At 57.9% G+C, this 17,386-nt stretch overlaps 1 protein-coding gene across 3 annotated transcripts in view; it reads left to right on the plus strand.

The window, feature by feature from the left end:
- The window catches only part of AGAP3 (ArfGAP with GTPase domain, ankyrin repeat and PH domain 3), a 152,794-nt gene that overhangs the window by 32,981 nt on the left and 102,427 nt on the right, over positions 1-17,386 (plus strand). The window contains exon 1 of one of the 3 annotated variants that reach the window (XM_052809919.1): positions 10,929-11,818. The exons of the other annotated variants lie outside the window; for them this stretch is intronic. Coding sequence (XP_052665879.1) covers positions 10,972-11,818 — 847 coding nt within the window. The 5' untranslated portion in view covers positions 10,929-10,971. Of the gene's footprint in view, positions 1-10,928; positions 11,819-17,386 lie in introns of those variants that run through there. 3 annotated transcript variants of the gene reach the window in all.

Below are 17,386 nucleotides of genomic sequence, written 5' to 3' on the forward strand. Positions count from 1 at the left end.
TCCCCAACTTCCCCATCCTGGGTGACAGCTGGGAGTGATGCTGGGAGATGCTTGTGGATGGGGTGGTCCGAGGGTGACTGGGGACCCCATCTGCCGGAGGGGGCCCTGGCCGAGCAGCAGCAGATGGGGAGCTCCTCGGCTGGCCGGGCTGTGGGGACAGGTCTGTGCTGGTGCGGTGCTGGAGCGCATCGTCCTTGTCCGACGGGCACCGCTCTCCTGCAGCCTCTGGTTCTGCAGCCCCGCTCGGGTGAGGATTGATGGGCTTCCCGGCCTTCTCCTCCCCTCTGCTCTGGACAGTCCATGGCCCTGGTCAGCCGGTGGTCTCCATCTTCCTGGGCACGTTCTTGCTGGGCTCCTCTCTGGTCTGTCTCTCCGGGAAAGCCCAGATCCAACTTACGCTGCCGTGAGGGCAGGGTGATCCCCAGGGCCGGAGGGATCTGAGGAACTCATTACCTGGTAGCTGCTGGGTCTGAGACTCCCAGGATTGCGGAGAAAGTGCACTTAGAGCTCCAGGCTAATAAACTGCAATGGGAGTTTGGCTTACTTGGTATTATTTTCCCTTGAAGTCGTGCTGCACTCTTCACTCTGAAGTCATAGCCTGGGTTGGTTTAGGCTGTGGCATTTCTTGGAGCAAGAGACTTAGAGTGGCATATCCATCAAAATGGCAAGTGCAGCCCTGCGCTACATAGGGAGAATATGTGAGATGAAAACAGCAGTGTCCTTGTGTAAGGCATGACTGAGATTCCCACCAGGAGGCTTTGGACAATGCCTGCTGTGGGGAAGAGGACTTTAGTGGAAACAGGAGCAGAAATGGGTTATGAGGGTGGTCAGAGGGTCCGTTTGAGGAAGGTTGTGCTGATTCAGACCAAAGTTCGATTTAGCCCAGTATCTTCTTAGAAGATGGCTGAAAGCAAATGCCTCAGGAATTGGATGAAACCAAGAGGAGCATATAGTAATATTTCTGTGGTTGACCCAGCATCTAGTGGTGTATGGCTGAGGGACTCCTGTGCCAGTGGTAGTGTCTGCAGATTTAATAATGCTGGTTAGATTTTCTTCTGTGATTTCATTTAGTTGCTTGGGAACTGGGTCAGCTTTGGGTATCCACAACCTCCTGTGGCAGGGAGTCTGCAGCCTGATGGCACGGCATGTCAAGAAGTGCCTCGCTTTGTTTCAAAACTCACCAGTTTAATCTGACTTTCCCCAGCTCTTCTCTTGGAAGATACTGTTTCTTACTCACCTGTGCAGTGCTCTGGAGATCCAGCTGTAGACTGGGAGTCTCACCCCCCTTGGCTGCCTCCTTAGGCTGACAGATCCTTCTCTTTTCATTTCATTGAAGCTCTTCGTGTCTGTACTGAGTTGGGGACCAGAACACGGCATTCAGGGTGGGTGTAAAGCGTGGATTTTTTACAGCGCTGTAATGGTGCTCTCTGTCTCATTCCCTGTTCTTCCTCCTCCGTGCCATTACACGTCTGACTGTGGCCGAGCTTCCCGTCGCAGCCGAGGGCTCCATGCCTGGGCAGGAATAGCTGGCTCAGCACCCACGTTTTGCTTGTGAAGTCAGGGTCCTCGTCTTGATGGGCATGGCCGTCCTTGAATCCCAGCGCTCCTCCTCGGCCCAGCTGCTCATCCCAGGAGGCTGGGCAGCTCTGCCCCGCAGGTGCCCAGGACTGATGCCCTCGGCAGCGTAGTGCTCCCTGCCGAAGCCATCGCCCCACCGCTTGCCCCTGGTCCAGACCAGGCAATGGGTGTCTGGAGGAGCACAGCTCCCAGCACCAGCTTCTTGGCACTGCCTTGGTGACCTCCTTCACTGAGACAGTGGCCTTCTGGCAGTCCTCTTCCCCTTTTGACCAGCTGTTTATCCACCCGAGGGCTCCCCTTCTCCTTCCAGAGAAACTTGAGAGCATTCGGTAGAGGGACCTGGTCAGGCTGTCGCTGGATGTCCACAGTGCAGCTGGACCAGCTGCATCTCCTGAGTTCAGATGGTTTTGTTCACTTTCAAAAGGAAGTGCTATCTTTCTGCAAAGCGCGACTGCCGCTGGCAAAATCCATACTGATTCTTTTCCAGGACGTTACCTCTATTTACTTTTCTGGTTGCTCTGTTCTTCATTGTTGTTTTCACCGATTTTCCCATTATGGATGTTAGCTGGCTGGTCTGGGGTTCCTGGGATTCCCCCGACCTGCTCCGCAACACTTGCATTGCATTTGCCACCTCCCTTGTCCTGGACATGGAGGCAGTTTTGGGTCACAGCCTGCACACTGCAGTGAAGAGTTCAGCTATTTTCTCAAATACAAGCAACCAGAGGTACTGGAAGTTCAGTGGTGGTGGGCCCATGTCCTCAAAGAGCTTGGTCTATTTAACCTGTAGATGAAAACTTCACAGTTGTTACATTAATATCCACCTTTCTCACGTTAGCTTTTTTTTTCCCTTTTCACTGTATGAAATGTTTTGTTGAAGTTCACGTTCTGCAAATGCCTTATAGTTTTCTGTCGGCTGAGGCTGACGACCACATGGCTTGGTGGGTGTTTGGAAGGCCACCTAAAGTTAAGTTGGGTAATGGGCAATCAGGTAATGAAAATAAAACTGAACTCGACTGTAAGCATGGACGGATCGTCAAAGGGAGCTGCCCCGTGCCACTGTGAGTGAGCCGTGTGTCCGTGGGGAGGGCGGTGGGAGGAGATGCCGACCTGCCTGCCGAGACCTGTGCAGGAATTCCCTCTCTGGGCTCCCTGTGTCAAAGCCTGGGACCCTTGTACCTAGGTGGTAGCAGGAGCCAGGAGGAGACATCTAACCCTCATCCAGTCTGCAGCAGGGATGCTGGCTCGGCAGCTGCTGTGTTGTGGGCTCGAGGCTGGCTCTGGGTTGCTCTGAGGTCCTTGTTGCACCACCTGAAGATGTGAGTGGGTTTAATGAAATGCATATTCTCACCCATACCATTTTGTTGTAAATGTTAGTTTCATATGTCAGATGACATCTACGTTTTTTAACATCCTAAGAGTTATATTTCCTTTTCTAAAACAATTGCTAATGAGAGTTTAAGCTAAAACATAGGGTCTGTGGCCTGTTTCGCAGGGAGGAAGCTGGTTTGGCTTTTCTAGAGAGCTTTGTTGCTGGCTAGAGTGCTCTAATTACCCTGCACCAGGTGTAATACAGAAGAGTTTAGTAATGCTGCTCTCACCACTGACTCTCTTGTTGTTTGTGGCAAAACAATCTCTGCCTTTGTGTGCTGATGTTATTAGTCACTGAGCTGTTCCTTGGGAGGTTGTTGAGGTAGGAGTACTAGGTAAAATGGTATTTGAAGGCATTTGTTGGGGTGCTTAGTTCCATGTGAGCATCTCATCTTGTTACCAGTCTCTGTGGCTTTTTAGCTTGTTTTTTGAAAATACTTCCTTTACCTCCTCTCTTGTTCTTGAGCAGGTGCCTGGAGGGGACAGGGAAGAAGGGCAGGACCTTTTCGTGGCTTCTTACAGTGTATTTGTTTTGTATGTTTTCCAGGGAGGACCGGTCTCAGATAGCTTTGGGAAGCTCTGTCAGGAACATCCCGTTTGGGGTTCTGGGCTTCTCTCCTTTTTGTAGAGCTGAATGCCTTTCCAGTCTTACCTTCTGCTGGTGTCCGCTATTCCTGTAATTCCTGTGCACTTTGTTGGTGGTGTCTGAGCGATGCTGCATGCAACAGAATGAGAAGGGCCTGAGGACGGGTGGTCTGTCCGGTCAGCGCAGACCTGGCTTGGGGGATCCAGGCTCCATCCTCTGCCAGGGTGGGAGCTTTTCATACGGGTGTAGGAATGTCCCTTATCCGCTGGGCGTGTGAACGTGACGATGCTGCGGTCACATGTAAAAGACAGCTCAGGTAGAATGAGAAGTGGGGCAGGGAGGCCGTACTTGTGCATTGCTGCACGCTGCTGCGCTGCATCGTGGCCGTGTGGCCTTCGAGCCTCGTACCCTAATCCGTCCTGGGTGGGACGAGCGCTGCCTGGCCTCACAGGCGCAGGGCAAGGGTGGCAGGGTGTTTCGAGGGCAGTGGCAGGATCCGCGCAGACGTCGCACAGGCTTTCTTCAGCGTCAGTGTTCAGCACAGCTGGTTTCCCCCAGTTGTGGGGCAGGACTGTTTCATTTTTGAGGTTTTCTGTACTTGGGAAGGTTTTAGTTTCCTTCCTGCTGCAGGCAGCGCTTTGCATGGGTGTCCTGATGCCCCGGCGAGGCCAGGGAGCACTGCCCCGAGCCAGCTGCTTGATGGGGAAGCGGCAAGAGGGGCTGCTCCCCTGTGCAGCTCCCGCCTTGGGAGACTTCTTGGCTTTAATCCTCTCAGCAAACTCTCTAGCCTTTCTGTGAGGGCTGGCCTTCAGCTGGGAAGGTCTGGAGGTCTCTTCTGCCCTTCTGATCCGCCGAGGAGCTGGCTCTGTGGCCGTCCTTCGTAGGCTGCTGCAGGATCTCTGCCATTCTGTCAAGGCAGGGGGGGATTTTTCAGCCTCTTCCATCTCCTGGCCAGGAGGCTGCGTTCTCCTCCTGACCTCCAGATTTATTTACTTGTCCTCTGAGTCTTATTTCTACACTGTCCGTCTCTTAGTTTCACCCCTTTGGTATTGTTCCTTTCACTTCTTTCCTGCCCTGCTTTTGGAATAAGCTAGAGGATTTTCAGTGTCGTAAATGATGATTATGGGAGAGATTTTAAAGCCAGGGCAAGGGCTGGGCTTGAAGACCTGAAGAGGTCTCCTTTAGTCCTCTTCCCAGATTCTCACATGGGCTTCTGTCTTCTGATTTCGAAATACCGAGGAGATTTCACAATGTCTAGCCTAATCACCTTGAGTCTGCTCGTACCTGCAGCCATTGCTCGAGCGTCTCCTGCAAGGCCGGTGAGGAGCACGGAAGGACTGCGTAAATACAGCCTGGGAACAGCCTGGTGCCTGTGCTGGCATTACGGCGAGTGTGCCCCGTGGCTCGGAGCGGAGGTACCAGACTAACTGCAGCTAAGCCGAGGCTGAGATTTAGTCAGAACACTGGTATTAACTTCCCTGCTTGCAGAAGTGCCCGGGGGGGTGGTTTAATGAGCAGAAGTGATCGCCGCCTTGATCTTCTGTTGCTCCCGGGAGATAACATCTCAAAGCCTTATCTTCCAGGGCTTCCCTGTGGCATCGGGGTCTGGACCGGCTTAGGAAGCTCCGTCTCTGCATCTGTCTTGCAGCGTGCGGGTGCGGGCTCCGCAGCACGGCTGCCCTCGCCAGTGGGCTGGCGACCATTTGGTGCTCACCTTCTTCACGGGCGAGAGGGTGCCTGTGCCCTGCGTGCGTGGTGGTTTGGGTGACATGGGCATGACCTCACGGCCGGTAGGAAGGAGGTGGTTTGCTTCAGCGCTGTGGATCCCAGCGGGGAGAAAGTGGTAATTTCCTCGTCATCCATGGCGAGGTTTGCAGGCAGGACCCGAGCTGGGGGTGTGCAGTGTGTGGGAGGAGGGAGAGAGCTGATGCTGAAGTCAGGCTCTTGTGTGCCTTTTCTGTTTACTTCCTGGCTTTTGTTAACTGTTTGCTGGCTGGGCCCGTTCCTCCTCTCTCCATGGAAACTGTAGGTAACAGCCTGCTCTGAGTGATGTCTCACTTCAAAAGGCCATCGAAAGTCAGGCCTGCGGGTGTCAAACCCTCGGCTCCAGGGCTGCGATGGGGGCAAGGGCAGAGGCAGGGGGCACGGGCAGGCGCAGGGGCTCCAGCTGGCAGGCAGGGCAGAGAGGGGCTCTGCCGTGACGGAGCCTGGACCTGGAGCAACGCCTCATTTCTCCAGTCTGAGACCCTGGGGATTTGCAGGGGGCTGCTGGGCTGGCAGATGTTTTGTCGGTGCAGCGGGTGAGGATATTGTCTCTTGCGAACGGGTCGGTTGGGGTGACCAGAAAGGGTTATCACGGTGGAGCTGGTGTGATTTGCAGTCTCCAGAGCCCCACCACTGTGCCCGGGGCCTGGCTGCGGCTGAACCCAGCTGCGAACAGCATCCCTCCGCTCAGGGTCCAGGGAAACGCCTCCGTCTCCTTCGCTCTCCTCCTGTCAGGGCAGAGGACGGTTCTGTCCCTGCCCTGTGGGGCCAGCAGGCAGGGCTTTGCCCCCACCACCGCCTCCCCGAGTGACGGCTGCGACACACTGCATGCTGCTGACGCGCTGGCAGCGGGGCTGGGCGCTGCGTACGGCAGCGCGGGCTGTGACGTGGGCCTGCGGGGGCTGCGGCGCTGCACACCCCATGGCCGGGCAGCGGAGCCTGCGCCCCCGGACGCTCCCTGTTTGGGCAGAGCCTCATCAGTATTCCCGGTGCGCGGTCCAGCCGGCTGGAGCTGGTCTGCAGAGCCTGGCAGATCCAGCACGGTCCTGGCATGGCTCTCGGGGTCCTCCTGCAGCTGCAGATGGGCTTGGCTGCCGGCCGGTGGCCCTGCACGGAGCCCTCCTGCTCTGCTGCTCCAGCCTCTCGCCGGTTTCGTGGGTCAGGCTGGAGAGCGTGTGCCGGGGGTCCTGGGCATCCCCCAGCCTGGCCCAAGTGCGGTGTTGTCACTGCACCCTGTCCGTTCTTTGTCTCCTGGCAGCGCTGCCTGGGCAGCAGTACTAAGCCTGGTCTCCTGCCCGCGGTCCCACCGCCGGCACGGTCTGCATGGGGCTGCTGGCCTCGGGTACTCTGCAGCCCCGCTAGCACATAGGTCCCAGGGCTGGCTAACGTCTGTCCTGTCCTCCTGGTCTGCTGCTGGCATCTGCCTGCTGCCAGGGTGCTGAAAACTTACGGCTCTGTCTGTGCTGGGAACCTCATTCCTCCATTCCCAGCTGCCGAGGCGTTCTTAGATGCTGCAGTGCTGGTCCCTCATCCATGCTGGACGTGTGGGTTGCTGCAGTGGGTCTCCCAGACTTGGGCGCCTCTGCAGAGTGACAGCACCTTCAAACCCAGGTGGGACGGTGAATGCAGCTGTCCCATCCTACAGGCTGAACGTCCCCTTGCAACAAAACCTTTGCCTCTGCAGACAGCTGGAGCAGAAATACCAATGCCAGTTGGGTCTGGAGGAACGCAGTGGAGCATTTGACCAGTCACAGTTCAGACTTCTTTTCCGTTTTGGGGCTCCACCCTGAACTTCGCACTGGGGACCAGCCAGCAGTGGAAAGTTCCCTGACTTTCGGACTGTCTTCCAGTGCAGCTGTTGTTTAGCCTCTCATGGCTTTTTGTTAATTTAAGCCAGATGTTCATTGCCATAATGTTTGTAACACGAGTGTGACTCACAAAAGTACTGGTAAGAGACTGACTTGCTTCTGTCCCCAGGCACCTGCCCCAGGTCAGGATTGCAAAAGCACGATGTCCCTGTTACATCCCAGCTCTTGGGGCTCGTCTGCTTCCGGAGACCCGTGTGGCACAGGGGACTCCAGCAACAGCCATCTTCCCACCGGGCAGGTGAATTGTAATCTTTCATTTGCGTTAGATATGCACACAGCACCAGTCAAAGCCAGTGTAATCATGGAGTAAACTGCCTAAGAAGAGACACTTACAGGTGTGTGGGGCATATTTCAGTGGTGGCCGTCTCTAAACACCAGTGGCTTCTGGTTTCCTGGTCTCATTCTCAGAACAGTTCCTCCCTCGGTCGCCGTTTCAGCCGTGGTGGCTGAAGAGGCAGCCAGAGCCCATGTGCTGTTGAGATCTGGCAGGGTTTGAGCCCTTCCTTGTGTGCAAGCACCCTGCCTGCAGCCCTCTGCGACTAGAAGTTGTATCTGAGGCTCCGTTTTGTTCTATTTTATTTTAAATGTCTTTTGTTCTTTCTGTAGGAATAATGCCAAGGGGATCATATCAATGTATATAGCATATGGAAACCTTTGCCTCTTAACAGGCTAATTAGGTAAAAATATCGTTATGTTGTTACATAAGCAAAGACCAATATCTTCCTGGGATGTAGCAATATGGATGTTGTATGTATATTTCTTCTCAGTGCTGCTGGAGGCCCCAGCTGAGTATTGTTCCCAGGTTCTGGCACTGCATTTAGAAAAAGGTAGCAGACAAACAGTAGAGAATTTAAGGGAATGCATTAAAAACAATAATAGCTTCAAAAATACGATCCTCGGTGGGACAGTGAAGGTGATGCCAGCTGAGGGGAACACTCTGTGTTTCTCAGTACGTTTAAGGTTGTAGGGAAGAATGCAGTCTGTTACTCTTCACAGCCAATAAGGGTATGGCAGAAGTAATTGGCTTTATCTGCAGGCAAGGGGATTTGGACAAGACCGTGGGAGGAGGAGGAATGGGAGCAGCGAGGACGGTGCAGTACTGCAGTGGGCTTAGGGAGGTCGTTAAGGATGGGTCAGACAGACGCCTGTCGGGGTGATCCACGCACGTCTGGTCCCACCTCGGCAGGGGAGTGTGTGGTACCTCATCTCTTCCAGCAGATATTTCTGTGATTCACTGATACCTTAAAGCCCAGAACTTGCCAGAATATTTTAAAAAGATGAGATCCATATAGAAGGTGTACCATCTGGCATTGTTACAGTAGAAGTTAAACCCAGGATTCTGGGAAGGGATGAATATAGATGGTCCCGCTTCATTACAGGAACAACTTCCAGTCCCTTGGAGCAAGGAGCTGTGTGAAGCGCAGTTGGGAAGGAGCTTGCGAGGTTACTGGTCTGGTTCCCTGCCCAAAGGCTGGTTACCTGTGCCTGAATTACTCCTGACAGACGTCTGTGTGATCGGTTCTGACATCTCCAGTGATGGAGACGCCACGGTCTCTGCAGCCAGCCTCGTCTGGTGTTCCGCACTCTTTGGAAGATGTTCGCTCATAATTGCTTTCTGCAGAATTCCTCGCTCCTCGCTGCAGTGAGGCTGCTCCTGGGAGACAGGACACCAGATGATGTGGATGAGGGTCGGATCCAGTCTGGCAGCTCGCGTGTTCCTGTGACCTTGGCACAGATGGCAGAGCTGTAGCTTTGGCGGGTTGTCAGGCGCCTTCTGCTCGGTTTCAGACGTCAGTGCCCATTGGCTTGGGAGGGAGGGGAGCTGGATGCGTCCCGTCTTGTGCCCAAGAAGCACTGACATGGTGTGGGGAGGAGCGTCTTTGAGCTGATCCGTGGTCTGGCTAGCTGCTCCACGTGTTCAGCACCGCGTAGCTGGGAGGGTGTACTGCTGAACTAGAGATTTTACTGTCTGAAAGGTGAAAAAAGTCAAGGGAAGAGAAGGATCTCCAGCTAAGGGAGGAGGCTGCAGGGTGATAGGTCTGCTTATGGAGTGTGGTGGTGGTGGTGGTCTGTGTTATTAAAAGGGGTGGTAGTGGAAGGGGAGGCAGATGGTGGAACCCATGGGCTTAGGAGAGGGCGGAGAAGGGAGAGGAAGGGTCTTGGCTGAGATGTTGGCTGTGCCGTGGGGAGGGGAAAGGCTGAACCTGGTGGTGCCTCAGGGCGGGGTGGGATTGTGCTGTGTCCCAAGGCTGTGGGCAATGACCGGGGCTGGGTGCATCCACAGAGAACTGGAGAGGTGGTGGGGTGTTGCTCAAGAAAATTGTGAGGGCATCCTGTGAAGGAGGATGAGGGATCGAAAAGAAGGCAAAGTCCAAAAGGGTGGTGGGATTTCAGGAGAGTCGAGGCAGTGGAGTCAAAGACTCCTGGATAAGGAGGGGGAAAAGGAGGTGCTGATATTAAGATGTTCCCTGGATATTAATATCCCTGGATATTAAGATGTTCCCTGTTTGCCTGGCAGGAGAAGACCTCAGCTGGTTTAGCAAACAGAGCTTTCAGAAAGGTAAAAATAATTTAAGGGGGAGTCGAGCACCTTTTTTTTTTTTTTTTTTTTTTTTTATCCCCAGAGGGAGTGCAGATCATTCTTGCACTGAGGAGGAGGAAAGCGAGGGAGAGGGAAAAGGCATTAGGAAAGGAGGAGGAGGAGGGTCCTGGGGCGATGCTGGAGACAGGGACTGCGCTGCAGGCAGCAAAGGGGGGGGGGGCTGGGGCAGAGCTGGAGGAGGTACTGCAGTGGGGGACTCTGGAAGAAACGGCCCGGAAGGAGGGCCAGAGCTTAACGATGGTGTGTCTGGTCAAGGGAGACCGCTTCGCTCTGGAGGAAGACGGGAGCGAAGCTCTGCCTGGGATGGTTTCGCTCCTCCCGCTGCCCTGGGCCCCTCGCCGCTCTCCGCGGCCAGCTGCGGGGCGGGAGGGCTCCGGGAGCCGGCGCTGAGGCTTTGCAAGGGATGCCGAGCGTAGTGCTGCTCATGACGGGGGGGGGGTGTCTCCCGGTACCGGCCCGGCCGGGCCCCGCGGGGCGGGTAGGGGGGGTCTGCCGGGACCGGGACCCGGAGCCACGCGAGGGCGGCAGCGGCGAGCGGGACCGCCGCGCCTCCTGGCGGACACTGCCGGCACCGCGCCGCGACCAGGGGGCACCGACACCGGCCCCGGCCCCGGCCCCGGCGGGCGGTGCGGGCGGCGCTGCCCGGCACCCGGTGCTGCCCTGGCCGGAGGCCGGGCCGGGCCGGGCCGGGCGGCGAAGCGAAGCACCCCGGCGTGGCGTCCGCGGGTCGGCCGGGCAGCGCCGACGCCGCCCGGGTGCAGGCTGCCGCTGCGGGCACCGAGGAGCGGCCGGGCGGAGACGGGGCCCTGCCCCGACCCGGCGCTGCCCCCGGGGGCAGCCGAGCGCCGCCCCGGGCCGGCTCCGCCGCCTCTGCCCGCGGCGGCTGCGCGGGGCCGGGCGAAGGGCAGCGCCTGCCCGCCCGGTGCCCGGGGCGGCGGGGGCGGGCGGCGGCCCGGGGAGGGCGCGGCCGCGCGGGGCGGCCCCGGCCCCGGCCCCGGCCCCGGCCCCGTTCCGGGGCGGGCCCAGCCCCGCGCTGGCGGCGCGCCGGAGCGCGGCCCGGGCATGCCGGCGCGGCGTGGGAGCCGGCAGGCAGCGGGCGGCGTGCGGGGTCCCGCCGTGCCGCCTCCCCGGGACCGGCCGCCCGCGCCGGCAGCGGCCCAGAGCGGCGGGCGGCCCGGGGCCATGGGGCAGCCCCGCAGCTGACGATGGCGGAGGGCTGGCGCTGGAGCGAGGCGGGCCGGGGCCCCCCGCGGCCGAGCCCCCGCCGCGCCGTCAGCGTCTGCGAGTCCCTGGACCTGCAGGGCGTCCCCGCCGTCCAGGCCGCCCTCAAGGCCGCCCAGCAGCAGCGGCGGCGGCCCAAGAGCTTCTGCGCGGCGGGGAACGGGCTGGCGGCCGCGGGCCTGCTGCCCCCGCCGCCCCCCGCCAGGGCCCGCGGCAGCCTGCTGGACTTCTTCAGGCTGCGCTCGCCCCGCAAGCAGGGGCCGGCGGGCGAGGGCCAGGGCGAAGGCGAGGGCGCGGGGTCCCCGCTCGCCGGGGCCGACGGGGCGCAGCGCCCGCGCCCCAGCAGCATGACTTTCCTGCCCTCGGCCCGGCAGCCGCACCCCGCCGAGGGCCCCGGCTTCCTCCGGGGGGGCTCGCTGTGGGGCAGCCGCCGCTGGAACCTCTTCGGGGGCAGCGGCCGGAGCAGCCCCGGCCCCAGGAAGAACTTCAGCTCCCTGCGCAAAAGCTTCAGCTTCCGCCTGCGCCGGGGCCACGAGCTGCGGCGCTCCGAGTCGGGGGGGCTCCTGCGCCCCGCGCGTCTCCGCACCAAGAGCGAGGGGGACGCCAGCTCCCTGCACACCTGCCCCAGCAAGCGGGACCTGCTCTACCCGGAGCTGGCCAGGGTCGGGGGCAGGCTGCACGCCGACCCCGGGCAGGCGGGGGGACTCTGGAGACTTCTCACGAGCCGTTTCCGAAGGCGAGAGCGCGGCAGCGCCGGCAGCGCGTGCCCCAAGGACCCCCACGGCGGTGCCGAGCCCGTCTTCCTGGGCAGCGGTCCGCTGCGAGCGCTGGGTAAGTGAGTGCAGGAGCGGTGCTGGCCCGGCGAGAGCCCCCTTGTGCGTACGGGGTCTGCGGGGACGGGTGGCCGCGGCCTGTCCCAGTCGAGGTCCTGGGCTGGGCACCGGCACCCAATTGCGGCCCGGTCGGTGCTCCATGGGGTTTGCGCTCAGGAAAGCTCAGCTGTAGCGAGGAAGCATGAGCATTCGTGGCGCAGTTTTGCATTCCAGCACCCGGTGGCTGTGGGCACTGCCGTCGTCGTCGGTGCTAAAGGAGCTGCAGTGTGGCTAGCTGGGAGATAACTGCTGTGGGGGTCCAGGTTTCCTTGCTGGCTAGACCTCTGGGAGCTGAGCGCGTGTGCCCCACATCCTTCTTGCCCTGGTGGTGTCCCGGCAAGGGCAGGGAGAGCTGAGCCTCGTGCAGCGGCATCAGGGGAGCGGAGGGAACTGAAACTCTGTGGGAGAGGAAGAAGGGTCCTCCTGTTAGTGGGCTCCTGAGCAAGTGCTGAACTGTTTTGGAGACTGCCAGAGCAGAGGCGCAGAGCAGCACGAGGGGGTTGGGGAGCACTGAAACGTGCCTGCGCCTCCCTCCCATAAGCAGCTCTCTGGTGCCGGGCTCTGTCTGGGTGATGCTCTGCTGGGGTCTTCCCCGTGTGTTTGGGAGCATGGCGGTGCTCACTAGGTGCGGGACAGCTTGCAGAGAGCGGTGGTGGCATCCTGAGTGACGTGACAGTGGACGGGACCGGCTGGGGAGGGCGGACAGGACCCCCGTGGGGATCGGGCACGCGATGGGGACTGGCAGCTGAAGCAGCCATCGGGTGCTCCACTATCTGGTGTTTGGCCTCGCTGCCGTGGGCTGTTCTCCCGTGTCAGGGCTGCCCAGGCGTGCGGGGGCCGCGCTGCCTGTGCCCCTGTGCTCTGTCCCGCTCCCTGGCCGTGCAGCGTGCCCGGCCCTGCAGAAGCGAACGTGCGAGTGAGCCCTGCCGCCTGGCAGGGGCTGGGAGGTGAGAACAGCATCCCCAGGCTTTTTAAGGCATTGAACGCTGGCCTGAACACACGGAGCTGGGGGCTGGGCTGGGCCGGGACCTGCTGCTCTCGGGGAGGCAGGGCAGCCGCTTTCTGGCGCCTGCGAGCCTCTCCGCGTTTCCATCGCTCTGCTCTGGAGTCCGGGGCACCGTGGAGGCAGTTCCCTGGCTTGGCTCACGTGCCAGAGGGATGGATTGGGCCTGGCAGGCTGGCGGGCTCCCGGAGGAATCTGCACGCTCCCAAGGCAGCAGCTGCCCAGAGATTTTGTGCCCAGGATGCTTTCCAGGAGGGCTGGGCTCCAGGGACCAGCACAGGAGCAGCGCTGCTGGCAGCCTGAGCTCCGCTGCCGCCCAGGTGCTGTGCGGGGAGCTCAGGGGGCTCGTTCCTGCCGGTTCTCCTTGTCTCCGGGGCTCGCTGCGCCTTCCCGGGAACGGTCCTGAAGGCTCTGAAGGCACCGGGCAGTGGCCGAGGCTGCCTTTGTGTGCCACGGGGTGAAGGGATGGGATACTGCTGCTGCGCTCCCCTGCGGTGTGCTCCTCCCGGGGGGCCCTGCTGCTGGCAGGGGTGCCCGGGGCTGGGTGCTGGCTGGGTGGCAGGAGGTTCCCAGGCGAGGGGAGGCTGTGCTCATGGCTGGGGAATGTGGGTGTATCCAGGCAGGGAGGGCCAGGCCCTGCCCATGCAGCGGGGGGCCTGTTCCTGCTTGCCAGCGGCTTCCAGCGGGAGCTGCGCCAGCAGCAAGCCGGCCCCGGCGGCCGCATTCCCAGGGGAGCAGCTGAGGTTGAGCGCTTGTGTTGGTGTCCTTGCCCCTCACCTGGCTGCTCTGCTGGGACAGGTGGGTGGTCCCTTTGGGTCCATCTGCTGGAGACCCTTCTGAGGCTTCGCTGGGGAGCGCCGGGGAGGGCTTGGAGCCCTCTCTAGCAGCGACCAGCCAGCTAATGCGAGACCACTGCGTGTCAGGGTGGTTAGCATTTGCTGCCGTGGCTTGTACTGAAGGCACAAGCTCAGGGATGACCTTTCCGGACTGCCTCTGGGACCGTGGCTCGTTGCAGAAGAGCGAGCCCTGTTTGCTGGAGCTGCAAAGGTCACACGTTGGCTTGGTTTTTGCTTGAACACCATTTTTGCCATTATTTGCCTGGTACGCAGTACAAGCAGTACAGGCCTCTGTACCCCGTCGAGCTATGTCCTCCTGGGGTCAACAAGATGTGAAGAAGCAGCGGTGAAGTCTGCCGACCAAAGTCGCTGTTGCTTGTCCTGTCTCCCTGTTGTCTCTCCACTCAGCATTTTTGGTCTGTGGGCTCTGGCTCACTCCCATGGGAGCTGTGAGCCTCTAAGCCATGACACCATAGGCTGGAGGTGCACAACCTTAGTACTGCTCCAACACGGACTTGCTGGATGCGGCAGCTCAGGAGGTCCCTGCCCCGTTCCTATTTCAGACTTGCAGGCCAATAGTGTTTCTAACACCCTCTCAACATTTCAAAAACTTCAATGCTTTATGCTAGTGCTGCCCACCTTAGCCCTAGGAAAGCTGCTGAACAGTCCCAACACGCCCTCCCGAGGGGGTGCAGCTGCAGTTGCGGTTATCAGCTCTTTGGAAAAGCTGGATATATGAGTCCAGGCAGAGATCCAAGCCAACACTGCTACCTGGTTTCCAGTACTTGGAGTATTTTGTTTATAGCAAGCTGAGATATCCATCCAGCGCTGCACTCTGTCGTGTAGACATAACCAAGGGCCGAAAAGCCTGGCCCACCAGAGAGTCAGGAGGATGGTCTCAGTGTGCTCCCCCAGCCCTGCTGAGGCCTCCTTTGGACTACATGGGTAACGTTTGCTCCCTGCTGATGGAGGGGTTCAGCTGGGACCAAGCATAGGGAGGGGTGATCAGGGCAATGCAGAATTTGTTACCCGAAAAAGACTTAAAGAGCTGGTCTTTGTGTAGCAGGATGAAGGCTGACGGGGGGTGTGATTTTCTGTTAACGCACCAAGGGAGGGCAAGAGCCCTTGGAGCTAGAGAACAAAGTCAACACAGAGTCTGGCCAGCTTGCACTGATCACAAATAATTGCGGACAGCGGTTCAGAGGAACGGTTCTAGGTGTCGAGGTATTGACTGGTGCAGTTCTGAAGAAGCCTTGTGATAGGCACAGGCTTGGAAAAACTGGACTAGTTTGGGGTTGGAGTTTTCCCTGAGCATGGAGGGATCATGTGATGGGTACAGCATCTCCAACAGCTCAGGAAATGTTTCTCACAACCATATTCCCCTCTCCCAGAAAGATGCCCTGCTTTTGAAAGTGCTTTAAGGTTTAAGGTAACTCCCTTTACTCTCCTGTTTGGTGGTTGGCCATGCAGAGGACTAATGTGTAGGGCATGTGTGAGAGAAGGCTACTGGGAGAAGAGGGGATGCTTTTATGTTAATAAGGTGAAGTTTGCATAGTGAATTGAGTAGATAATGATATGTATCATCTCGTGTTGGTACCTACCTCAGCTTAGCAGAGAGTGTTGGTGAGAAGCAGAGATGTCACAATGGGTTTAGAGACCATGCCTTGGATGCTGAATCCAGTCTGGTGTCCACGCTTCAGAAAAACTTAAGTCTGGAAGATATCAAGGAAGGAGTTGTTGGGACACCGATCTGAGGCCTAATTCTCAGGATGAGATCGGAGGAGATGTGTGCAGTAGGTGTGGAGGTGTTCTGATTACAGTCTACAGGCATCCATAGGAAGAGGGAACTTCAAGAAACAGTGCCTTTTTTAATCTTAACTTGCCTTTGCTTGTGGGGTTAAACAGCTAGAGCTGAGGTCAGACAAATTTGGAACAGGTTTTTACTGGTGAGGTAGGTCCCCACAGAGCACTTGTGTTGGGGAAGCAGTGGGTTATCTGCCTCTCCACGTCACTAGCTCTGCTGGGTTGTCCCTTTCAGCAGACTCTTTCCAGCTGTCAGAGCAGAGAGAATTTGGTACGGTTCTTTGGTCTGTGTATATTCAGACGCGGACTGCAAAGTAGTAGGTGCCAAGAGGCTTAAAATGTATGGCTCTTCTGAAGTCTGTGCACTGCACAGCATACATGGTGTGATGGCACCAGCTGCTGCTGCGTGCGCTATAGCTAAGGAGCAAGAGTAGCAGTTCGTAATCACGCCCTTTTCTCCCAGAGATATGCAAGATCCTCTCCTTTCACTGCTGCGGAGTATTTAAAGCTCTGGTGAGATAATCCTTGCTAAGATCATGTCCTGCACAGGGCATCTGCATTGGCTAAGATCTCTGACGGGAACGCTAGCCTTGCCTGTGTTGGTCCTTGACCTGGAGAAATCTCTGTTCCTGCCAGCGTTGCCAGGGTTGAGTCTTTATCAAGCTTGGCCTGGAAAAGGTGGTTCTGCCCAGGCACGTCGCACTCTGCTGCCCTTTTATCTGCGTGTGCGGGCAGATGGGTACTTCGGAACATGGTTTGTGTGGGCACTGCTGTGTTTGCTCAGCCTCTGACCTGGTTTCAAGGCTGCGTTTAGTGTCCAGGGTTTCAGTGTCCAAGTTAGTTCCACAGTGGCTTGGATAATGAGTCAGTTAATTATTAGTTGCTGTGTGTGGAGACCAAATGTGTCTGGCACTAGTGCTTCTGAAGCACAAGGTAGATGAACCTGCTACGCTTCATCCTGTGAAGGGAGCAGCCTGGATGAAGAGTCAGTTTTGCCCAGCCAGCCCCTTCCTCCTCCCAGCTTTGCAGCAGCAAGTGGATGCAGGCAGCAGTGGGTCCGTACTGCCGTGGCTGAATTCCCGCTGAGCTGTCTGTAAAGGCAGAGGGGGCTGTTGCGTCCAGCCTCTGAGATGGAGCCTTCTGGTCTTGCCTCCTTAGTATGTGACACTGCCCGTCCCACAACTGTGGTCTGGTCTGTAGGTCACTGAAGGTGTCCAGGATGACTCACCGAGGGACATCAACTACGTAGAGTGCTTTATATCTGTATCTGCTCTTCTTCACGCTAGGGACTCTGTCCACCTTAACTTCCAAACTTCCATATGGGTTTCCACCTTCTGCAGTAGAGCTGCCTCTGCCTGGAAATCTCCATGAGCAGAAGCTTCTGGGCAGTAATGAAATTGGCCTGAATCTTCTTTTTCCAGGACAGGTCAGGCTGATTGCCTCTCTTGTGTGGTTGTGTCTTGTGTCTTGGATCCAAGGCCACCATGTGGCTGTGATAAGGCTCTTGGTGTGCAAGTGGTGCCGTGAGTCCACTGCTTCTGCTTTTGAGGTCAGATGTGCCTGGGGAGGTTATTCAACTGCAGCACTGATGGTCTGGTCTCTTCTGTTTTATTAAATAACAAAGAGAAGAGGGAGGAAGAGTGAGGGGGTGTGTTTTAATGCGAAATACCAAAGGATACAGCTAGTCCAGCAGTGAAGCTAATCAAGTAAATCGCTACTCCCTGATGCCTGCATGAACCCTAGTGATGAGGGAGATGACAGTTCATTAAGGTGTTACCCCAGCTGGAGGCAATCTCTGCTAAACAAGCTTGTACCGAGGCTCTGGCACTGCGTGGACGGTGCTAATGCTGACCTGCTTGCCTGGATTTCGGTTAGTGCATTAGAT

Source organism: Harpia harpyja, chromosome 1 (genome assembly GCF_026419915.1).
Source record: "Harpia harpyja isolate bHarHar1 chromosome 1, bHarHar1 primary haplotype, whole genome shotgun sequence".
Classification (NCBI taxonomy): domain Eukaryota; kingdom Metazoa; phylum Chordata; class Aves; order Accipitriformes; family Accipitridae; genus Harpia; species Harpia harpyja.